General features: G+C 39.9%; 1 protein-coding gene across 2 annotated transcripts in view; it reads left to right on the top strand.

Moving 5' to 3' along the window:
• ALKBH8 (alkB homolog 8, tRNA methyltransferase) overlaps positions 1-25,360 on the top strand; it is a 76,722-nt gene that overhangs the window by 18,085 nt on the left and 33,277 nt on the right. For both annotated transcript variants that reach the window (XM_062196959.1, XM_062196960.1), the window contains exons 6-8: positions 1,351-1,455; positions 2,902-2,972; positions 25,034-25,140. In XM_062196959.1, coding sequence (XP_062052943.1) covers positions 1,351-1,455; positions 2,902-2,972; positions 25,034-25,140 — 283 coding nt within the window. The remainder of the gene's footprint in view (positions 1-1,350; positions 1,456-2,901; positions 2,973-25,033; positions 25,141-25,360) is intronic.

Below are 25,360 nucleotides of genomic sequence, written 5' to 3'. Positions count from 1 at the left end.
CCAGTTCCCTGCAACCTTGCCAACATATGATATTATAAAACTTCAATTTGTGATTTCCTAATTACTGATGAGGGGAACCATTTGTTTCATTACATATCCTTTACCAGTTTTTTATAATGTTGATTAATAAGAATTTACTGTATATTCTGGATAGTAATTCTTTGGTGTAATTCTTTTTTTATAATTTTTTATTTATTTGAAAGGCAAGATTGAGAGAGATGAGAGAGAGAGAGATCCTACATGTGCTGGTTCAGTAAGAGAGAGAGAGATGGAGAGAAAGAGACAGAGAGCTCCTGTATCTGCTGGTTCACTGACCAAATGCCCACACACCAGGGGCTGGGCCAGGCCAAAACCAGAAGCCCAGAGTTCCTTCAGGTTTCCCACCTGGATAAAGGGAATAAATACCTGAGCCATCACCTGCTGCCTACCATGATATGCCTTAGCAGGAAACTGGAATCAGAAGTGGAGTTGGGACTCAAACCGAGGCATTCTGATATGGGGTGTGGTCCCAGGCAGCATCTTAACTGCTACCAAACACCCACCCTCTTGGTATAATTCATTGTTGCAGTTAAACTTTTTATGACTTTGATCTTATATTTAAGTTTTTTCTTTTTTTTTTTAATTTTTTTTTATTTTTTTTATTTTTGACAGGCAGAGTGGACAGTGAGAGAGAGAGGTAGAGAGAAAGGTCTTCCTTTTGCCGTTGGTTCACCCTCCAATGGCCGCCGCGGTAGCGCGCTGCGGCCGGCGCATCGCGCTGTTCCGATGGCAGGAGCCAGGTGCTTCTCCTGGTCTCCCATGGGGTTCAGGGCCCAAGGACTTGGGCCATCCTCCACTGCACTCCCTGGCCACAGCAGAGAGCTGGCCTGGAAGAGGGGCAACCAGGACAGGATCGGTGCCCCGACCGGGACTAGAACCCGGTGTGCCGGCGCCGCAAGGCGGAGGATTAGCCTGTTGAGCCACGGCGCCGGCCTTAAGTTTTTTCTTTCATCATGAAACAATATTTACAATTCCAAAAAAACTAAATTAACCAAAGTTAACAAAAAAAGAAGTGGCCAAGTTAATTTCCAACATGTATTAAGTTTTATAATGTTATTACTATTTTGCAAAATGCCAAAATTGCTAATAAAATTGTTCCTTGGAGTTTATATTTGATAAAAATCAATGAAATAACTTAAGATTCTGAAAGAATTGTTTTTACTATTGCATTTTGTTTTATTTGTGGGTTTTATTGTTACATTAATGAATCAGTGCTATGTTAAAAGCTATTGATTTCATTTTTAAATTCTTGGGTAAAACATGCAAAGGAAATATTTTAATGTGTTTTGTGTTTATGATCAATGATTTTAGGTCTTCCTGATATTTGTGATAGCATTTTGGAGAAGTGGTTGAAGGAAGGTTACATTAAGCATAAACCTGATCAACTGACCATAAATCAGTATCAACCTGGGCATGGTGAGTATTTTAAAATTCCAGGCATATATTCCAGAACCTAAGTAGTATGTAGCTCTCTAAGATTAAAAATGTTATTTGTTAGATCAAACTAACTCGTAGGTTACTTTGTTACCTTTGTTGATCCCAATTCTGAAGGAAACTTTAAAGATAGTTTATATGTGTATGTATGTAACTTATACATATGAAGAAAATGTGGCAAAATGTTAGAAGTTAGAACAAAATTTATAAAGATTTAAAAAAATTAAAAAGTACATGTGAAAAAATCTCAAAGTATAAACAGGCTGACACAAATTGCCATTTTTGATATTGTTGTTGTTGTTATTTCCCAACATTTTATTTAGAGAAGGTGATGATTGTTTGAGAAACATAGGAGATGTGTAGTGGAATAAACCAACTAATTTTACAGAAGAAAATGCTGGTTGGTGGATGATTTTTCTCTGTTTGAGAATGTGGGAGACATTTCTAGGAGGTTAGCACAAGGTCTTTAGGTTGTTGAGTGTTGAGTTCTTGCACTTGTTAGCATTTTCATCTGATATTTATAGTGATTAACTGATTTTAAGGGCTTAATTAATGGCAAGAAATGTGGAGGCTTTTTCCCCCCTCCTATATTTATCACAACGTATTTTCATTGTTTATTTACCTGTGTATCTTTCCGTTGATCTATAAACTCCTTGAGAACAGGGACTGTGCTTTGCTTGCAGAGTTTGTTTTACTTAACAGTTGCTCAGCTAACATGAATAGATAGATTGGTTGAGCAAGCAATGTCTTAATTATTGATGTGCTTCATCCTCTTTCCTAGCTGTTGCTTTGTTTAACAAGTACTTGGGAACCCACTGTTATTTAGGAGAAAAATGACTTTTGTGTTTATCTTCACATCTTCCTCTCAGGCTAGGATTAAACACATGTCCTAGTTAAGCAGTGACTCCCAGGACTCGATTTTAGAATCAAATCCCAGTGAAACTTTCATTTAAAGATAGGATATTTTTAGTTTTAGGGGAAGGCATTGTAGTGCAGAGAGTTGAGTCTCTCCCTGGGACTCCTGCATCCCATAGCAGGGTCCTGGTTCCAGTTCCAGCTACTCTACTTGTGATCCATTTTCCTGCTAATGCAACTGGGAAGGCAGCAGATGATGGCCCAGGTACTTGGGTCTCCTGATTTTGGCCTGGCCCAAAATGAACCAGCAGATGGAAAATCTGCCTTTTGCTGTCTCCATCACTCTGCCTTTCAACTAAACACACAAATAGATCTAAAAAAAAAAAATCATTTATGGTTACATTTAATGTTTTTTAATCACATTAACCTTAAATGTTTCCTTTTAATTAAGAATATAGTACCTTCCTGATTAGAAAGCATTTTTGCCTTAATACTGTGGGGCTTTGTTTAGAGTCATCTTTAATCTACTAAGAGGAAAAATGAAGTGACATGTTACTCTATTTTCCATCTCAGGAATTCCTGCTCATATTGACACGCATTCTGCTTTTGAGGATGAGATCATTTCTCTCAGTTTGGGGTCAGAGGTATGTTTTACCTTGTACCATGCCCTTTTCCTAAGATCACTCACATTCACAATTAAAATGAATTGATTCAAAAATGAAAAATAAGGGCACTAATATACTTTCATTTCTTACAGAATATGGTTTCCATAGTATCTCCTTTTAATTGCCTGAAATTTTATTTATCAGCCCATCAGATGCCAGGAAAACACCTATAATTTAATTTTTCACACGTTGCCTTAAATAAAATCCCGACTTTCCTGTTTTTACTTTTACCTATTGAAGTACCATTGCCATCTAGTGGCAAAAGACAGTAGCTGCAGGCTGTAGAAAAATGAAACAAAACTATAATGTAGGTGTCCAGAATTTAGATAAATGTCTTCCAGATATAACCTGATTCAATCCCTTCAAAACTCTAAACAGTATAGGGTAATATTCTCATTTTTACAGAAAAAGAATAAGAGGATCATGTTTATTCATCGATTTGTTTCTGTAGCTGCACTTTGCTTGAATTTCTAGGGAGGATGTAAAAAACATGATTTAAAGGGATCCATGCAAACTAAGGACAGAATTTTAGGTATAAGTAAGAATTCTAAACTTAGAATAATCCCTACAACATTAGATCATCTCGTCTAACTAAAAGTTGCTTCCAATTCTGATCTTGTTTCTGGAGGCAAGTACTATTTACTAGTTTGAGTCTCCCCACCCCCACATAGAGGCACAGTTCTCAACAGTCTGGTCTTTGAGTAGTTTGCTCCAGAGATGTTCTGATCCTGGAGTGATTCTCTTCACGTCTATCCATCAGCAATGACTCAGGGGGCACTTCTCTTTTAGGAGTTTATTGCTTTAGTGGATAAATGTTGCAGTACCTTCTGATCTTCAGCACAAACTGGAAAAAACTGCTCATTTTCTTTATACAGCTTAAGACAACACATACAATCTGCCTTCTTCAACTTCAGATTTAGCCCTCGGTATTTGCATTTATGAAAAATGTTTACAGCCTCAGAAGCCAAACAATCTCTTCTTAGTATTTGTCTTGATTCCGAGTTTTAACTTGTTTAAAGCTAAGCTCTATCTTCGTATTCAGCCATATTTACCACCTGCTGCCATTCCCCCATACAAATCAAAACAAATTTTGCTTTTTCTGGTTTTTCTTCTCTGGATAATAATTCAGAACCTGGGAAATAGTCTTGACCTTTTTTATTTTTAAATTTTAATAATTAATTTATTTGGGCGGGGCGGGGGCATTCCACTATTCACTTTCCACGAGCTCACAGTGGCCAGGCGTTGGCCAGACCAAAACCATGAGCTGAGACCTAAAACCACGTCTACCCACAGGGGTGACAGGAACTCAATTATTTGGGCCATCACCTACTGCCTCCCAGAGTGTGCATTAGCTGGAAGCTAGGATTGGGAAGGGAGCTGGGGTGTGGACCTAGGCATTCCAATATTGGGATTTAGGTGTCTTAAACCACTCGGCCACATACTTGCCCCATGCTTTTATTTTTTTTTTTCATCTTTTTTTTTTAAATATTTTATTTATTTATTTGACAGGTAGAGTTACAGATAGTGAGAGAGAGAGAGAGAGAGAGACAGAGAGAGAGAGAGACAGAGAGAAAGGTCTTCCTTCCATTGGTTCACTCCCCAAATGGCCGCCACGGGCTGTGCTGCGCCAATCTGAAGCCAGGAGCCAGGTGCTTCCTCCTGGTCTCCCATGCAGGTGCAGAGCCCAAGCACTTGGGCCATCCTCCACTGCCCTCTGGGCCACAGCAGAGAGCTGGACTGGAAGAAGAGCAACTGGGACTAGAACCAGTGTCCATATGGGATGCTGGTGCCTCAGGTGGAGGATTAACCTAGTGCGCCACGGCGCTGGCCTCTCATGTTTTTATTTTTATGGATCTTACTGTTTATTTGTTATTTATGTTTTGTTTGTCCATCTTCTTATCTGTAGTAGATAAACTATAGACTCCTGATTACAGAGACCATAGCCTATTCATGTTTATATTTTCCACAGACTTGGTACCCTAACTTTTTTACTTGTATCAAATTAATGCATTATAAATGGGTATATTCTATAATTTTGCAAAAATAACCAGTTAAAGGCATATATCCAAAACTAGCTTGACATGTATTTTTAAGATGATAAGTTTGGCTCTAGAGCAGGCATTGTGATGCAGTGGGTTAAGCACAATTTGAGATGCTTACATCTCTTGTCCTACTGCCCAGTTTGAGTCCTGGCTATTCCACAGTTCCTGCTGGCTAGTGATGGCTCCAGTTCTTTGATTCCTGCCACCCATGTGGGAGACCCAGATGAAGTTCTTGCTTCCTGGCTTTGGCCTGGCCCAGCCCTAGCTGTTGCAGGCATTTGGAGAGTGAATCAACAGATGGAAGATCTCTTTTTCTCTGACTATCTTTCTGTCTCTGTCACTCTGCCTTTCAAATAAATAAATAAATCTTAAAAATAAATTACTTCTATAATTTTTTAAAAGTACTGCTTTATTGTGTCCTTTTTTATTTTAAAAATTTTTACATATAAAGCAAACAGATTTCATGTATTTCATAGATACAATCCTTTTTTTCCTTTTTTTCTTTTTTTCCACTTACATACCATAGATAAAATTCTGAGAACATAACCATATTTCCCACCCTTCCTCCCTCAGTCCCCCCTCCTCCCTTCTTTTTTCCTTTAATTTTTACAATAACATACTTTTTAAAAAAGGATTTATTTATTTATTTGAGAGGTAGAGTTACAGATAGAGAGAGGGTGAGACAGAGATAAAGGTCTTCCATTTGCTGGTTTACTCCTCAAATGGCTGCAATGGCTGGAACTGGGCTGATCCAAAGCCAGGAGCCAGAAGCTTCTTCTGGGTCTCCCACTTGGGTGCAGGTGCCCAAGCACTTCGACTGTCCTCTACTGCTTTCCCAGGCCACAGCAGAGAACTGGATTGGAAGAGGAGCAACCAGGACTTGAACCAGTACTCATATGGAATGCCAGCACCACAGGCAAAGGCTTAACGCACTACACCACAGCGCTAGCCCTGCATAACATACTTTCAGTTTGCTTTATAATCACAGGGTTACTGCACCACTAACCATAATATTCAACAAGTAAGACATAGAAAGACTACTGTTCCGCAGGAATATAGACAAGGCTGTAAATAATAATCAAATCATAAGATGTCAGTTTCATCTTTATACTATTTTTTTCATTTGGTATTCTCTGTTAATCAAAGAAAATTTATCAGAGAAAATGTATGATTTTGCCATTTTGGGACCTGACTTATTTCACTAAACATAATGGTCTCCAGTGGCATCCATTTTGTTGCAAAATATAAGATTTCATTCTTTTTTATGGCTGAGTAGTATTCCATAGTGTAGATATACCACATTTTTTTTTTTATCCAGTCGTCAGTTGATGGACATTTGGATTAATTCCATGTGTTAGCTATTGTGAATTGAGCTTCTGTAAAAATGGGTGTACAAATAACTTTTGTATGCTGATTTCATTTCCTTTGGGTAAATTCCCAGGATTGCAATGGCTAAGTCATATAGTAGATCAAAAATAGTTTTATAGAAATGAAATCAACATATAATTAAAAAACTGCATATATTTAATATACACTCAGGGAAGCTTTAACAACTCAAGATAGTGAACAAATCCACCACTGCCCAAAGTTTGTTCATGCACCATTTTCCTCAGCAATGTGGAGGATACAAAAATATTTCCAGTCTTGATTTTTTTCCCCTTCAGATGTTAGACTTGAATATCTAACATTCTGAAAAGCCATTTAACTTTTTATCCTTGTGCACTACAGATTTCATTTACTGTATGCTGGCTTATGTTCTTGTTACTTTTTTTAATTTAAAGATTGATTTATTTTTAGTTGAAAGGCATAGTAGCAGGAAACTGGCTCAGAAGCAGAGTGGCTGGGGCAGTACTCTGGCACAGTAGGCTAAGCCTCTGCCTGTGGTGCCGGCATTCCATATGGGCACTGGTTCATGTCAGCTGTTCTGATCCAGCTCTCTGCTATGGCCAGGGAAAACAGTAAAAGATTGCCCAAGTGCTTGGGCCACTGCACCCGCCTGGGAGACCTGGAAGAAGCTTCTAGCTCCTGGCTTTGGTTTGACTCAGTTCCGGCTGTTGTGGCCATTTGGGGAGTGAACCTGGTAGATGGAAGACCTTTCTCTCTGTCTCTCCCTCTCTCTGTAACTCTGCTTTTTAAATAAATAAATAAAATCTCAAAAAAACAAAACAAAACAAAAAAACAAAACTCTTGCAACATGAGAATAATAAAGAAAAATACACAATTTACACAATTAAAATATAATAAAGAAAAATATATACACAGACACACATACAATAAAAGAGAAGTGCAATGGCTGGGACTTGAACCCCAGCACTCCAGTATGGGATGGGGGTATCCCAGGCTGTGGCTTAACCCTCTGTACCTTCTTGCTACCTTTGAAAGTGACTTTCTCTAGGTTGTTTGTTTGTTTGTTTTTTTTACAGATAGAGTTAGTGAGAGAGAGAGACAGAGAGAAAGGTCTTCCCTCCATTGGTTCACTCCCCAAATGGCCACTAAGGCTGGAACTATGCTGATCCGAAGCCAGGAGCCAGGTGTTTCCTCTTGGTCTCTCATGTGGGTGCAGGGGCCCAAGCACCTGAGCCATCCTCCACTGCCCTCCCATGCCACAGCAGAGAGCCGGACCGGAAGAAGAGCAACTGGGACTAAAACCCGGCGCCCATATGTGATGCCGGCGCCTCAGGCCAAGGATTAACCAAATGAGCCATGACGCCGGCCCCTAGTTTTTTGTTTTTAATATATCTTTCTTTCATTCTTTTGTGTTGTGTGGTTTTGTTTTGGTGGGCCTGCTTATTCTGCTATTTTTGACGGGTCTGTTTATTCTGCTTGGGGGTTTGTAGGGAATTTTGAATGTATTGATTGGTTTTGTCTATCAGTTTTGAAAAACTCTGTCATTATCTCTGTAGATTTTGCTTCTGACCCATTCTGTCCTTTCATTTTTTTTTTGTATTCTTTTAAAAAAAATATTTATTTACTTGAGAGGCAGAGCAACAGCAAGAAAGAAAGAGAGAGAGAAAGAGAGAGAGAGAGAGAGAGAGAGAGAGAGAGAGAGAGATCTTCCATCTACTGGTTTATCCCCAAATTGTCTCAGTAGCCAGGCTGGGCCAGGCCTAAGCCAGGAATCTGGAACTTCCTCGTGGTTCCACATGGGTAGCAGTGGTCTAAGTACTTGGGCCATTTTCCCTACCTTCCAAGGAGCATTGGTAGGGAGCTGGATTGGAAGCAGAATGGCTGGGACTTGAACCAGCCACTAGCCCTCTAGTATGGTATGCTGCTGTCGAAAGTGCAGCTTAACACACTGTGCCACCTTGCCAGGCTCATCTGTATTCTTGATTTTACTTATTTTCTGTGTTCTAGAATATTTTCTGTGTTTTAGAATATCTGTTTGGTTTTTCTTCACAAATTCAATGCTTCTTTTTATCATTTCTGGTCTCTGCTGAAATTACAAAAAAATTTTTTTTGAAAGGCAGAGTTAGAGAGAGAGAGAGAGAGAGAGAGATCTTCTATCAGCTGGTTCATGCCTCAAATGGCCTCAACTTCCAGAACTGGGCCCATCTGAAGCCAGGAGCCAGGAGCTTCTTCCAGGTCTCGCATGTGGATGCAGAGGCCCAAGCACTTGGGCCATCCTCCACTGCTTTCCCAGATGCATTAACAGGGAACAAGCTTGGAAACTGAGCAGCCAGGACTTGAACCAGTGCCCATATGGGATGCTGGCGCTGCAGGCAGTGGCTTCATGGCTTTATCCGCCACAGCACCTTCCCTTCTGCTGAAATGTTAAAGCTTAGCACTTATATCTTTGAATGTGGCAAGCATCTTTTTTTGTTTTATAGTCTGTGTCTGATATTTGATATTTGTCCCCCTTGCTAGGCTCCGTATGTTTCCAGAGCAGATATTGTGAATTATTCTGATTTGGAAGATATGAGATCAAGACCTGCTTTCTGTATGTGTAGAATGCTCATAGGTGATTGTATTGTTTAGCTAGGATTTTGAAGCATTGAGTTAGAAAATGCTGAATTGCTAATGTGGTATAGTATTAACTCTAAAAGATAGTAGGATTTCAGATTTATCCTTTCAGACAAAGAATAAATAGAAATGAAGTAATATAGGCCCCCCATAGTCATCATTCAATTAAATATTCCAACATAGTGCTAGAAACTGAAAAAGTTAAAGCCTTTGTGTAGAAGCAGACTTCAAAGCATTCATAGAAAATTGTGTGTGAGGAAAAAACTGTGGATTTCAAAAGTTTTTGCACCAAATCATTTTATCTTTTAAATGTATTTTCCACATATTTTTCTTATGTACTCTTATGTTTTCAGGTCCTTGGGTATTTGTACTGGGCTGGATTTAGCATTGGGTAAATTGGGAGACTTGGGTTCTAACTCATCCCTATCAGTAACCTTTAAATGACCATGGAAATCACTTCATTTCCATGCTTAGTGTCTTATATTTGGATTGGCATATAATACTCTCATTTTAGTTGTCATTCAGAGTGGATAAGCATTTAGTAATTATAATAGCAGCTACTATTGCTTCTGTTCCCACCACCTTCAACATTGCCATTACAGTGATCATCACCACAAGCAATCACCTACTCTATGCTGTGGACATGGTAGATGCTATATTAAGTGACCTCTTCCTTATGATGAAAAGTCCAGGGCCTTAGGAATGGATACTCCATGACTATTGTTCTTATTATTCTAGCTGTCTCTTTTTGGTTATCTATGTATATGAATCTGTTGATTTATTTTGCTCAAGGAAGAAAAAAAGGCCAGAAAATAAACAAATGGAACTTAGAAAGTTGTTTGTCCAAGAATGTAAGGTATACGACCCTTTTTTTTCCTCTCAACTAAAGTATTCATGAGAATGCATTCATTCATTCATTCAAAAATATTTGTTGAGTATAAGGTACCGATAGACTCTAACAAATAAATAAGGGTAACATTTTAAAAATTTAATTTTAAGCTAACATGTTTCATTACCTCTGTAGCCTTATTTATAAAGTATAAATTAATTAAGTTTTTTAAAGCCCTTTTGATAAGAGATTTATATATTTGTTTACTTGGAAGACAGAATGACGAAGAGAGAGGGAGAGACAGAGAAATCTTCCATCTGCTGCTTCACTCCCCAAATGCCTGCAATGGACAGGGCTGGGCTGGGCCAGAGCCAAGAGCCCAGAACTCCATCCAAGTCTCCTTTATGGGTAGCGGGGCCCAAATACTTGGATCGTCATTCGCTGCTTTCCCAAGCACTTCAGCAGGGAGCTGGATTGGAAATGGAATAGCTGGGACTTGGATTTAACACTCGGATATTGGATGTCTGCATTGCAGGTGGTGGTTTCACTTGCTGAACCACAACACTGGCCAAAAATTTAATTTCATCGTACTGGTTTGTGACTGGCTCTTGAGTGCCCAATTGTGAGTAGTAGTGGATTTCACTTCATAGTGGGTGCAAACAAATAAAGCCACAGTGTGATAGATGAGAGCTCATAGCAAGTGGTCTCAGTATACACACATAAGCTTGAGCATATTATGCCATAATCATTTAAGCTAAGTACTTTAATATTGGATATGCAGTGGTGACTAAAGTACCCCTAACTTAGTGTCTTTTTCTTTATCAGTATCATTTTTCTGTAATGGAAAGTATATTGTGTTTCCATTGTGTCATTTAACAGTATGTTTAGACTGTTGACCTAAAAGCTGACTTGTCTGTTGTACATTACACTTGAGCTTGGCTGGACAAGAGAGTTCCCAGACATCTGTATTTGAGGGTGAAGAGGACGAGATGGCAGAATCTATTCACGTTGCAGCTGAAACCTAGTTTTGAAACACAGCTGTTTGAAAGGTGGAATTTTTCTAACTACTGCTGTAATGTAGATTGTTTTGTGGTATTCTAAAATTTTTATCTAATTTGCCTGGTTCCACATGTAATACTGCAGGTACATTCCCAAGTGTACATGGAACCTGATCAATTAGAAGTTTTTATGCTAAAAATGTGAAATGGTGTTCTTCCTCATTTTCTCCCAGTAGCAGTAAGAAGTGCCTTTGGACTGCAGTGGTATTTAGCGCTGTACATACTAGTTATGAGCCCATTTTTCATGCTGTAGGGCACCATGCCATTTTAGTGCTCATGACCAGAATACAGGGGCCTATACTCTATAAAACTGATGCTGACTGCAGGACAAGAGGGCAGAGTTCTTTACCTTTTGTTATTTTCAAATGGTAGGTCTGGAGTGTTGATTTCAGTGTGTATTAGTGACATCATCTCTTTTTCTTTGAGTTTTATCAGACCTGGCAATTTTAGCATTATAACATTCCAGAAATTTATCCAAATATTTTCAAGTCTCATATGTGTGTTTGTGTATGTATGTATGTGTGTGGTTTTAAACATATTTTACCAGCAGTAACCAGGAAAGGGAAATGGGTTTGTGACAGGCCTCAGTTTCAACAGGTCTTAAAAGAGCTAACTAATGGCATGGGTAGAGGATTGACAACCATTAGTCTCTGAAGGGTCTCTAGGGAGAAATTTCTGTGAACTCCTCTGCTTTGGAAAAATGTACTGTACCAGCAATTTTCTCTTCCAGCTCTTGTTCATCATAGCAATGTATACTTCTGGGAGTATCAATTGTTGAGAGGTAGCAAACAATATTTGTTTTACTAACAGTACTCAAAATTCGTCTTATATCTTACAGTGGCTTAATTATCTCCCCATATGATAGGAATCTAAACTTGTAAAGCCAGGGGAAATATATAAACAAATATTTTTGAAATGGCTGTATTTCTTTGTAAACAATTTGTGGTTTTAATCTTGTGTCATTGCAATTTTGACTCTATTTCTCCTTTTTCCCTCTTTTTTTTTTTTTTTTTAAGATTTATTTCATTTCTTTGAAAGGCAAAGTTACAGAGAGAGGTAGAGACAGAGAGAGAGGTCTTCTATCTGTTAGTTCACTCCCCAGATGGCCGCAATGGCCGGAGCTGTGCTGATCCGAAGCCAGGAGCCAAGAGCTTCTTCCGGGTCTCCCACGTAAGGTGCAGGGGCCCAAAAACTTGGACCACCTTCTACTGCTATCTCAGGCCATAGCAGAGAGCTGGATCGGAAGAGGAGCAGCCAGGACTTGAACTGGTGCCCATATGGGATGCCGGTGCTTCAGGCCAGGACTTTAACCTGCTGCGCCACAGCGCTGGCCCTCTTTGTTTTCACTTACCCAAACACAGTAGATATGCTCACGGTAAGACTTGTGGGATCCCCTGTTTGCTGTTTAAAATCAAAGCAAACTGTTATTTCATTTGGGCCAAATAAAAGCATGAGCACAGCTATGGAAGATTAGTACTTGGTAGGCTGTGGGAAACAGGTGGACTTTCAGCTATTTAACATTATCAGCAGTTAAATAGAGTAACTTATGGCCTCTGAGCTTCATATCATGTTGTCACTTGCCCAGGTGCCCTTGAGAGTTTCTCTCAAAAGGTTAATGATCTCAGCCTATTTCTTACCATTAAGCATCTGTATTAAACTTGTCTTCTTTCTTAGACGTGTTCCCAGTAGTAATGTATTTTTCATGTTCCCATTTAGCCAACACAGAGATCTGTTTATTTGTCCTGTACTTTTCTGTCCTGAATCTTATCTTTTCTTGAATGATAGAATGATAACTATGTCTGGGGTTTCCTTCCTATTGTAGTTTAGATGTGTAAAGGTTGTATGAGATCAGAATGTCAGATTTTTTGTTTGTTAGCTTTGAACTAAACATCATCCTCAGCCTTGCCCCATGAGCTTGCTGGGGACTTGATCTTTATTGACTTTGCCATCTTAGAAAATAGAGAAAATAGGTAAAACCAAAAAGAATAATTGGATAAAGCTCCTGTGGAGCAAAGCTGTCACACGGCAGAATGATTCAGCGGTTGCAAGAGAACATTACTGATTGTGAATCCTTAGTGAATTTTCTTTAAAAAATGCCTTTAAAAATGTTTTAACAAACGTTATTTAGTTAAGGTACAGATATTTTAAATGTGAGGACATTGAAATAACTTATTTTGATGATGGAATATTCTAAGAAAAATTTAATTTTTATGGGAAATCTAGTTTCATAAATGAAAGTTATTTCCTTGAATTAAAATTATATTATATATTATATATTATATATTACATATATGTTGTATAATATATATTATCAAATCATAGTCAATTAAATAAGGAATGAAATCTTAAATATAAAAAATAAGAATTCTAAAAGAAAGTAAGAATGAATATTTATCTGACTGATTGGGGCTATTTTAAACATACAAAGAAATAGATTATATTTTTGTGTCTGGTAAGCACAAAACAATAGGTTGATGACATAAAAAATTACAAAACTTCAGGGGCCAGCTACATAATTTGTGGATTTCAATTCAAAATGAAAATGTGAGCTTCTTGTTCTAACAGCAGGAAATAGTAAACTTACAGGTACTGTCTTTTTTGTTCTGTAACCTCTCCTTGTCAAAGTGGTTTTATTTACTATTTAATATTATCCTTAGTAAAGAAATATAAATTTTAAGTTATTCGCAAGAATTTTACCATTTATCTTTATAGCATGTAACACCAATTTCAAATGCAACTAAAGAATATTTAACTCATATGTGGAATCACCAAACTTAAAAAGTTTGTATTTTGTGCTCATATGTACCTGTCATTTTTACCAGAGCAATGGAAATGCTGTACAAAACTAACTCAACTGTGGCTGTTTTTGTTTCACTTCTTGCTATGTGCACGTCCTACTAATACTGTGCCCTTTTAGGTTACTGATGAGTGAAGAAGGACTGAAAGGAAAAGGAGCTATGTGTTAGCAGGAGTTCAAGCATTGCAGAATGTTGACGAGCAGGCTTCGTGAGAAAAATTTCCTCTTCCCATTCCCCACATGGTTCACAGCTGGTGTGTTAGTCTCTGCAGGGAGGTGCACTGAAGGCATCAGGCTTCCTGGCTGACTGTGCTCTTATGCGTGTGTTGCATTGTGAGTCCAGGCACCTGCATTTCTGAGTCTGAGTGAGGCCTTGGACTGAGGTCATCTTCAAGCCCTTCTGCAGTGCCTCCTTGTATGTGTGTGTCTTGGCAGGGACGAGGTGGGGAAGCGAGGAGGGAGTACGAAACCTTGAAGACACATTTCCCCACTTTAATGAGGTACTCCTTACTTTTCTATTCTTAGTCCTTCCCACCTCACCTGTCCTCTGCCCTAGGTTCATAAGAATGCAGGAGCCTTTTGTTCAGGGCTCCCTCCGTAGTGAGATGATACCTGTGTCTATGATGATCCTCCTCACCCTTGATTGGTACAACATTCAGTGGGGAAAATGGAATGAGAGGAGTTGGTGCTTCCTCTAATTTTAGACTTTGTTTATCCTGTTGCAATAAGTGATCAATCTTTCATTTTTTTTAAAATTGAAGCTGCCTGACATTATTATTATTATTATTATTATTAAAGATTTATTTATTTATTTGAAAGTCAGAGTTAGAGAAAGAGAGGCAGAGAGAGAGAGGGATCTTCCATCCTCTTGTTCACTCCCCAATTGGTTGCCCCGGCCGGAGCTGCACTGATCATAAGCCAGGAGCTTCCTCCAGGTCTCCCACATGGATGCAGGGACCCAAGGACTTGGGCCATCTTCTACTGCTTTCCCAGGCCATAGCAGAGAGCTGGATTGGAAGTGGAGCAACCGGGACTAGAACGGCACCCATATGGGAAGCTGGCATTGCAGGTGGTGGCTTTACCTGTTATGCCACAGCCCTGGTCCCAATGTTTCATTTTTGATTTGTTATTATCAGCTACTCTGACACCTCACAGCTGAGCTCTCTCAGATCAGCTCAGCCGAACTCCTGACAGGTTGTCTTTATTTTTGCATTTCCTTCTATGTCATCATTTTTGCTAGAAGTGGTTGACTAATACAGGAAAGTAACACAAGAAAGAAAGGTAATGATGGTACACTTCCTTGGTTGCTTATGTTTCTTAGAACTCTATTGCCTTTTTTCTGCCTTTGTAGCCAGCTCTGGTGGCTTCTCTAGGCTGTCAATGTTCCCACTTATTCAGTTGTAGATGTAAAATGCTTGTCTCTTATTGTGAGTCTCACTGAACTCCTACACTTTCTGTAGTCATGGGACATTCACAGTGCGTTGTGCAGTGGTCCTCAGTTGTGGTCAGGCTTATCGTGTGTATTTCCTCTGATCCTGTATGTGCTCCATTATTTCATCAGGCTTCATTTAACAAACAGAAGTTTAAAAGTAAAATCAAGAAATTCAGGATAGTGACAGTAGAGCATTAAACGTTATATAGGGACCTGTTTGAGCACAGAGCCCTGAGCATTCCTGTTTGTTCATGAAGCTAGCCCTGAAAACTTCTACACATTCAGGTAACCATAGTGTAGGCATTTGGTGCAACACTGAAGTCCCTGCTTTGGATGCCTGCCTGCCATATTGGAATGCCTGGGTTGAGTCCTGTCTACTTTGCTTCTAATCCAGCTTCCCTGGGAGGCAGCAGACGGTGACTTAAGTTATTGGGTGCTTGCCACCCATATGGGAGTCATGGATTGAACTCTTGATTCATGGCTTTGGCCTGGCCCAACCCTGGCTGTTGACAGTGTTTGAAGAATAAATCAGAGGATGGAAGATCTCTGTCTCTCTGCTTTTCAAGTAAACCAAATAAAATAATAATCATAAAAGAAAAATGAAGTATTAAAAAATAAATTTGAGGCCAGCACCACAGCTCACTAGGCTAATCCTCCACCTGCGGCACCGGCAACCCGGGTTCTAGTCCCAGTTGAAGCACCGGTTCTGTCCCGGTTGCTCCTTTTACAGTCCAGCTCTCTGCTGTGGCCTGGGAAGGCAGTGGAGGATGGCCCAAGTGCTTGGGCCCTGCACCCCATGGGAGACCAGGAGGAAGCACCTGGCTCCTGGCTTCGGATTGGTGCAGTGCGCCGGCCGAAGCAGCCACTTGGGGGGTGAACCAACAGAAAAAGGAAGACCTTTCTCTCTGTCTCTCTCTCACTAACTCTGCCGGTCAAAAATAAATAAATAAATAAATAAATTTGAAAAACCATAAGTGAAATCATCAGCAAAAGTTGGGAGTGATTTGCAATTTAAGTTTTCAGAGATTTTAAAGTTAAAGCCACAGTGGATATTTCACTTATTTGTTTACTCTTTGAAATTAAGATAATAAAAAATCATCTTTTTGTGTTGGTTAAAATATGATCAGAAAGTTTCATACTGCTACTGGGAATATAGATTTGTACAGCCTTCAGAAAGCAGTTTGTCTTTGTATTAAGCACCCTTTGACTGCTAACCCTTTTCGAAGACAGTAATTCCAATAAAGTTTTACTTATTAAGTTGTTCATTAAAACAGTGTTTATTATAAAAAGTATAAGTATCCTAAATATTTGAAAATACAGCACTAACTAAAATTATAGTACATCCACATGATGGTATTTTGCAGCCATTAAAAATGTTTAGACATGAATAGTGTCCATTATATAATGACAAATGAAAATAGCAGGATGCCATGTTTCATAAAAAAGTACTTTTTAACATTTTTAAAAATGTCTAGAGAAAGATGGTAAAGAAGTGTATTTGAATATTAATAATGGTGATTATCTGGCAAGTCAGATACTATGTTTTTTATGTATATTTCATTCATTCTTTTTTTAAAGTTTTATTTATTTATTTGAAAGGCAAAAGTTACAGGGAGTTAAAGGCAGAGGCAGAAAAAGAGAGAGGTCTTCCATCTGCTGATTCACTCCCTAAATGGCCGCAATGGCTAGAGCTGGGCTGATTTGAAGCTAGGAGCTTGTAGCTTCTTCTGGGTCTCTCACGTGGGTACACGGGCCCAAGAACTTGGGCCATCCTCTACTGCTTTCCCAGGCCATAGCAGGGAGCTGGATCAGAAGCAGAGTAGCCGGGACTTGAACCAGCATCTGTATGGGATGCCAGCCCTGAAGGCTGCAGCTTTAGCCACTACGCCACAGTGCTGGACTCTCATTCATTCATTTAAAAATGTCCTTTGTATGTCATTATGATCAAATTTTTTTATTTATTTTAAAGACTTATTTATTTACTTGAAAGTCAAAGTTACACAGAAAGAAGGAGAGGCAGAGAGAGAAAGAGGTCTTCCATCCGCTAGTTCATCCCCAAATGCCCGCAATGGCCGGAGCTGTGCTGATCCGAAGGCAGGAGCCAGCAGCTTCTTCTGGGTCTCCCACACAGGTGCAGGGGCCCAAGGACTTGGGCCATCTTCTACTGCTTTCCCAGGCCATAGCAGAGAGCTGGGTCAGAAGTGGAGCAGCTGGGATTCGAACCAGCGCCCATATGCGATGCCGGCACTGCAGGTGGCGGCTTTACCCATGATGCCACAGCGCCGGCCCCGATCATATTTATTTTATATTGGAATTTTTTGAACTTTAGAGGTAGAAAGATTTGTGCTTATTTTTTCTTTAGTAGTTTTGAAGAATAATTATTAGAAAAATAATACTCATAGTGTGTATTTCAAGACTTTTTTTTTTTTTTTTTTTGCATTTTTGTGCTTGACCCTCTGGCTGGCATAATGTTTGTTGTTTTAATACCAAATATGAGATGAGTTAACTAGCCTAATTGTGACTAGTCCTTACATAATGTTTTACACACTTGATCTTAGCCAAAAGGCCAAGAAGTGATCACATAATGTTTTACAAAGTTGGTATACAAGAGATGTAGCAGGAAAGAAAGAAGATCAATAATGATTATCAATAATAACTATTCTGTATCCTCTTAAACATACTTCCCATAACATATGGCTTATTTGGTTATGTATTTTTTTCCTTGAAATTTGGCTTGTGTATATTAGGACAAGTGTTTGCAAATTAATTACCATCCTAATCATACTTCTCTTTTCAGTTCCTAATCATTTGTTTAAAATTAAATTTCTCTATTTGAGAATCATTCTCCTCTGATGGTAGGAGGGAATGTGTTTGAATTTAACAAATACATATAGATTGTAGATTTGTAAGACATGCTAAATATTAGCCAGAAACTGTAACCTCTAGTCAGGAAGAGATACTGTTTTTCATACTCATCATTGCAGCCTTGATACACACACAATGATTAATATATATTTGATAAATGCTTTGAAGTCTAGTCTTCCAGAATATTTTTCCATCACGACAAGTTTAATCTGGGTATGAGATTTCCTTTAAGCCACAGATGATAATCTCTAATAAAGTGACAAATATGTTCATTATTCTTTCCTATGTGAAGCCTTTGGCTTCTATTCAGAATATGAAAACTTACATACATTAGTTTAAAAATTAGGTGAGCCACAGTTTTTGGGTTTTTTTTAAGACTTATTTGTTTATTTAGAAGACAGAGTTACAGCGAGAGGAGGAGAGACCGAGAAAACAATCTTCTGTCTGCTGATTACTCCCCAAATGGCTACAACAACCAGGGGTAGGCCTGGCTGAATCCAAGAGCTAGGAGCTTCTTTTGGGTCTCCCACATGGGTGCAGGGGCCCAGGGACTTGGACCAACCTCCACTACTTTCCTAGGTGCATGAGCTGGGAGCTAGACTGGAAGTGGAGCAGCTGGAATTCAAACCAGAACCCGTATGGGTTGCTGGTGCTGCAGGTCACTGCTTAATCCACTGGTGCCACAGAGCTGGCCCCAGCTACAGTGTTTTCCCCTCTTCCCCCAACAATTTGTTATGAAATCTCATACAGCAAAATTTTAAAAATTATATAGTAAAAACCTACATAACAGCTACTTAAATTCTCTAACATTTTTAAAAAAGCAGAATAGGTAAGGTAGTTTTGTTTATTTATTTTCATTTTAGTTGGCAGGCAGGCAAAGGCAATGAGAAAGACAGAGTGATCTCCCATCTGCTGGTTCTCTCCCCAAATGCCTGCAGCATCCAGGTCTGAGCCAGGCCAAAACCAGGAGTCTGGAACTCCACCCGGGTCTCCCACATGGGTGGCAGGGACCCAAGTATTTGAGCCATCATTTCTCTGCCTCCCAGGGTATGCATTAGCAGGAAGCTGGATTGGAAGCAGAGTAGCCAGGACTTCAACCAGTCATTCCAACATGGGATGCAGGCATCCCAAACAGGGACTTAACAGCTGTACCAAACATCTGTTCCAATAAGGTCAATTTTAATATAGTCACTTAAATTTTACACTTAAATGTTAACATTTTCTCATTAATAATGGAAACTATAAAAATGGTTGTGTATTTCTAACATACGTCATTTAAACAAGAAAAAAGTGGGAAAGGGGTTCTGTCACAATCAGAAATCTTAGTATGGGGTCTGAAAATAATTGGCCAGATCCACATCACAGGGATTTGATATATATATATATTCCTATATATTTCCACATACATGACTTAGAGCATGAATCTGATGCATTTTATTAGAGATATGCAAAATTCAAATACTTCAATTTAACAACCTCATGCATGAACTTACTTTGTTGTTATGTTGTGTTATATATATATATATATACAACACATATATATATGTATATATGTGTTAGCTTTTTTTTAAAAGATACTAAACAATTTTATTCCAATAATGTTGGCAAATTGTGTGAAATGCAAAAATTCAGAAAACTGACAGAAAAAATTTTTAAGCATGGATTTAGAAATTTTTAAAAATTTATTTTATTTATTTAAAAGATAAGGAGAGAGAAAGAAAATCTAACATTTCCTGGTTCATTCTCCAAATGCCTGTAAAAGCCAGGGTCAGGTCAGCCTGAAGCTGGGAGCTGGGAACTGAATCCAGGTCCCTAGTGTGGGTGGTAAGGACCCAAGTACTTGGAGACGTCACCTGCTGCCTCCCAGGGTGCACATTAGCAGAGAGTTGGTATCAGAAGTGGAACCAAGACTCCAGCCTAGATAATCCATACAGTATGCAGGTATCCGAAGTGGTGTCTTAACCTTATACTAAATACCCACTCCAAGAAAAAAAATTAACAGCCCATATTAATTAAGAAATTAAATTGGTTCTTAAAATCTTTCCCTGGGGATAATTAAGAAATTCAATAGAATTCTACTGAACTTTTAAAGATGAAGTAACAGTACAGTAATATGTTTTTTCGGAAGATAGAAAAGTGCTTTCTCTATTCTTCTTTAAAGAATTTATTTATTTGAGAGGTAGAGTTACAGACAGTGACAGGCAGAAGCAGAGAGGAAGGTCTTCCATCTGCTGGTTCACTGCCCAAATGACTGCAATGGCCAGAGCTGTGCCGATCTGAAACCAGGAGCCAGGAGCTTCTTCTGGGTCTCTCATGTGGGTGCAGGGGCCCAAGCACCCGGGCCATCTTCCACTGCCTTCCTGGACCATAGTAGAGAGCTGGATCAGAAGAAGAACAGCCAGGACTTGAACTGGCACCCATATGGGATGCTGGCACTGTAGGCCAGGCTTTAACCCACTGTGCCACAGTGCTGGCCCCATCACTATTCATTTTAAGAAATCAACATGGCCGGTGCGTGGCTCACTAGGCTAATCCTCCGCCTGCGGCGCCGGCACCCCAGGTTCTAGTCCCTGTTGGGGTGCCGGTTCTGTTCCGGTTGCTCCTCTTCCAGTCCAGCTCTCTGCTGTGGCCCGGGAAGGCAGTGGAGGATGGCTCAAGTGCTTGGGCCCTGCACCCGCATGGGAGACCAGCAGGAAGCACCTGGCTCCTGGCTTGGATCGGTGCAGCATGCTGGCCATAGCGGCCATTTGGGTAGTGAACCAACGGAAGGAAGACCTTTCTCTCTGTCTCTAACTCCACCTGTCCAAAAAAAAAAAAAAAAAAAAATCAACATAACCCTGATATCAGAACCTATTGAATACAAGAAAAAAAATTACAGAACTGTGGTTCTAATTAATACAGGTAATAAAAACCCTAACTAAATGAATAGCAAATGAGATCCAGAAGGAAGTAAAAACGAAATATAAATCATTAGATTTTTTTGTCTTTCTTTTTTTTGCAGTTGCTATGCTGCTAAGATTCATACTTTGATGTGTTTTCATCATGGTAGTTATCATCTTTCACTTCTAGTGTAGAACTCTCTTAACCATTTCTTATATTGTGGTAATGATGAATTCCTTCAGATTTTACTTGCCATAGGAAGAAGTAAAACTTCATTTCGGAAGGCTATCTTTGCCAGGTATAGTATTTTTAGCTGGTGCTTTTATTGTTTTGGGATTTTGAATATTTCATCCTATTCTCTCCTCCCTTTAATGTTTCTGTTGCTGATCTAGCGGGAATTTCTTTATAGGTGACTCTGGGCTTTTTCCCTTACTATTTTTAAAATTATTTTTAGGGGCCAGCGCTGTGGCACACTAGGTTAATCCTCTGCCTGCGGTGCTGGCACCCCATGTGGGCACTAGTTCTAGTCCTGGCTGCTCCTCTTCTAATCCAGCTCTCTGCTGTGGCCTGAGAATACAGTGGAGGATGGCCCAAGTGCTTGGGCCCTGCACCCACATGGGAGACCAGGAGGAAGCGCCTGGTTCCTGGCTTCGGATCTGTGCAGCGCCGGTCGTTGCCACCATTTGGAGAGTGAACCAACAGAAGGAAGACCTTTCTCTCTGTCTCTCTCTCTCACTGTATGTAACTCTACCTGTCACATAAATAAATATATAATTATTTTTAAATCTTTAAATCTTTTTTTCTTTAATTTTTTTTAAATTTTTTTTTTTTTTTAATTTTTTGACAGGCAGAGTGGACAGTGAGAGAGAGAAAGGTCTTCCTTTGCCGTTGGTTCACCCTCCAATGGCCGCCGCGGCTGGCCGATGGCAGGAGCCAGGTGCCTATCCTGGTCTCCCATGGGGTGCAGGGCCCAAGGACTTGGGCCATCCTCCACTGCACTCCCTGGCCACAGCAGAGAGCTGGCCTGGAAGAGGGGCAACCGGGACAGAATCCGGCATCCCGACCGGGATTAGAACCTGGTGTGCCGGCGCCGCAAGGTGGAAGATTAGCCTGTTGAGCCACGGCGCCGGCCTAATTATTTTTAAAAAATGTATTTATTTGAAAGTCAGAACTATAGAGAGAGATAGAAAAACAAAGAGAAATAGATCTTCCATCTACTAGTTTACTCCCCAGCTGGTTTCAATGGTTGGTTTCCCCAGAAGCTTCATCCAGGTTTCTGGTGTGGGTGCAGGCTCTCAAACACTTGGGCCATCTTTTACTGCCTTTCCCAGGCCATTAGCAGGAAGCTGGGTGAGAAGTGGAGCAGTTGGGATACAAACTGGCACCCATATGGATGCTGGCTTCGCAGGCAGCAGATTTACTCATTATTTCCCAGTGCTGGCCTTTAGAATTCTTTCTGTGTCTCATAATTCTGACAGTTTGTAGTATGCCTCAGAGAGAAGCTTTTTTGATAATATTTATTAGGAGATGAGCCTTTGCGATTGCTGGACCTGAATGTCCTTATCTTTCCCAAGATTTGGAAAGTTTTCAGCAGTTATTCCATCCAATAGATTTTCTGTATCTTTTCTTTCTCTTTTCCTTCTGAAACCATAATAAGAATGCTTGCTTGTTTATTGGTGTCCCATAAATCTCAAAGATTTTTTTCATTAAAACAGTTTTTTTTTTCATCTGGGTTATTTCAAAACCCCTGTCCTCAAGCTCAGGAATTCTTTCTCTTCTTCTTCTTTCTTCTTCTTCTCCTTTTTATTTTAAATATTTATTTATTTATTTATTTGAGAGGTAGAGTTCCAGATAGAGGGAGAGACAGGAGAGAGGTCTTCTATCCACTGGTTCACTCCCAAAATGATCGCAATGGCCAGGGCTGGGCCGATCTGAAGCCAGAAGCCAGGAGCTTCTTTCATGTTTCCCATGCGGGCACAGGGACCCAAGCACCTGACCATCTTCTGCTGCCTTCCCAGATCATAGCAGAGAGCTGGATCGGCCACTGTGCTGGCCCCAGGAATTCTTTCTTTTACCTGCTCAATTCTTGTTGAGGCTTTCAACTGTATTTTTTGTTTGTTTGTTTTTTGACAGGCAGAGTGGACAGTGAGAGAGAGAGAGACAGAGAGAAAGGTCTTCCTTTACCGTTGGTTCACCCCCCAATGGCCACTGCGGCCGGCACACTGTGCTGATCTGAAGCCAGGAGCCAGGTGCTTCTGCTGGTCTCCCATGCAGGTGCAGGGCCCAAGCACTTGGGCCATCCTCCACTGGCTTCCCAGGTCACAGCAGAGAGCTGGACTTGAAGAGGAGCAACCGGGACAGAGAATCCAGGGCCCTGACCAGGACTAGAACTTCATGTGCTGGCGCCGCAGGCAGAGGATTAGCCTATTGAGCCGCGGCGCCGGCTCAACTGTATTTTAAATTTTGTTTCCCGAGTATTTTGGCTCCAAGATTTCTGATTAGTTCTTTTTTACAATCTCCATCTTTGACAAATTTCTCATTAATTGTTTTCCTGATTTCATTAGATTGTCTATATTCTCTTTGCCTTATTAAGTTTCTTTAAAATTATTATTTTAAATCATTTGTCAGGCAATACATTGATTTCTGTTTCTTTTTCATCTGGTGCTACTGTTACTGTGTCTCCTTGGCAGAATCATGTGACCTTTTTTTCAATCTTCTGTGTCCCTACATTGGTCAGTTGCTTCTGTCAATTTTATAGCTTTCATAGTAAAAGATTTTCTGCTGCTGATATGTTCTAGGGTATCAGTTGGATAGATTGCACTGACTTTGGTTCCGGGTGGATGCTTAGTGTAATTTCTGCTGTATTCACTGTTGGTGATACCTGCTGGGGTCTCAGTGGCTTTGACTGTAGGGATTGAAGTGTACTGCCAGTTGGGATGCTTTTCCCTTAAGCGGGTATGTTATATTTATTTTTCAAATGGACTGATTTGTTCACTTGAGAATATTTTTTTTAGCCCTGCGACTTACCTTTTAAATTCATGTTTTTGGCTTGCGACTGTTTTTAGACTGCAGTCTTTGGTGTTTGATGGGCTCCTATTACAAAAAATCTTCTTGGGTATTGTATCTTTATAGGTTGTTATTCAAAATAGTATTTTTTAAAAAGATTTATTTATTTATTTGAAATTCAGAGTTACACAGAGAGAGGAGAGGGAGAGGGAGAGGGAGAGGGAGAGGTAGAGAGAGAGAGAGAGAGAGAGAGAGAGAGAGAGGTCTTCCATCCGATGGTTCACTCCCCAATTGGCTGCAACAGCTGGAGCTGTGCTAATCTGAAGCTAGGAGCCAGGAGCTTCTTCTGGGTCTCCCACGCGGGTGCAGAGGTCCAAGGACTTGGGCCATCTGCTACTGCTTTCCCAGGCCATAGCAGAGAGCTGGATTGGAAGTAGAGCAGCCGGGTCTTGAACCAGCGCCCATATGGGATGCTGGCACTTCAAACCAGGGCGTTAACCCGCTGTGCCACAGTGCTGGCCCCTCAAAATAGTATTTGAATGTAACTTAGAAAAAGCTGCTGAAAATCTTCCTGTTTTCACTTTCTTATTAGTAAGTCTCTAATATGTTGCATGACTTCAAAAGGTATATGAGAACCTACATCTAATAGTTATTTCTCCTTCTTTTATTAGAATGTTATGAATAATAAAAATTTCTAGTGACTTATTTCTGTATTTTCTATTTGCTGGGTACTGTGATTTATATCCATTATATGTTTAATTCATCTAACAACCCTGTAGTAGTTGAGAAAACCATAACATAGAGGTGGTAAATGGCTTGCCCTGAGTCTCATGGAAGAGCTGAGATACGAGTGTTTCAGTCCAAAGACCCTGTGTTTGACCACTACTGAAGTAGTTTCCATTGTATGATCCTCAGAATTTCCTGAGGTGAATGTTGGACATTCCTGAGCTTCACTCTGTACCTGCTGAGTCTGTATTTTTATGGATGAAGTATGTTTTCATCATTTAGTTGAGTCTTGCGTACACTAAAGGTTGTGCTATGCTATTCTTTGAGCATTATCATGTTTTAATCTGTATTAGTCTAAAAGGATAGATAGAATGAGTGAATCATTCTTATCCTTGTAGTATATGAACCTTTAGGTTGATCTTTGTGCTTTTGTCTTTGCTTCCAGATTGTCATGGATTTTAAGCATCCAGATGGTATCACAGTCCCAGTTATGTTGCCTCGTCGGAGTTTGCTGGTGATGACAGGAGAATCTAGATATCTTTGGACCCATGGGTGTGTATTGAAATGATCTTAATGACAGGATAACTTCTGCCTTGGGAGACTTCGTTCTTTTTATGTCTGAGCCTCTAGAACCATACCCTCTGCCTGCACATTGAAGGTTCTAGGTTCAACTCTCCTAGGGCCATCCTGGCTGTTTTTTCTAACCTGTAATGCGAAGTTGCAAGCCTACTACAGTGAAGTTTCTTCACCTTTCACTAGATTTATCAACAAT

This window comes from Lepus europaeus, chromosome 7 (assembly GCF_033115175.1).
Source record: "Lepus europaeus isolate LE1 chromosome 7, mLepTim1.pri, whole genome shotgun sequence".
NCBI lineage: Eukaryota > Metazoa > Chordata > Mammalia > Lagomorpha > Leporidae > Lepus > Lepus europaeus.
This window is presented reverse-complemented; position numbering and strand designations above follow the sequence as displayed.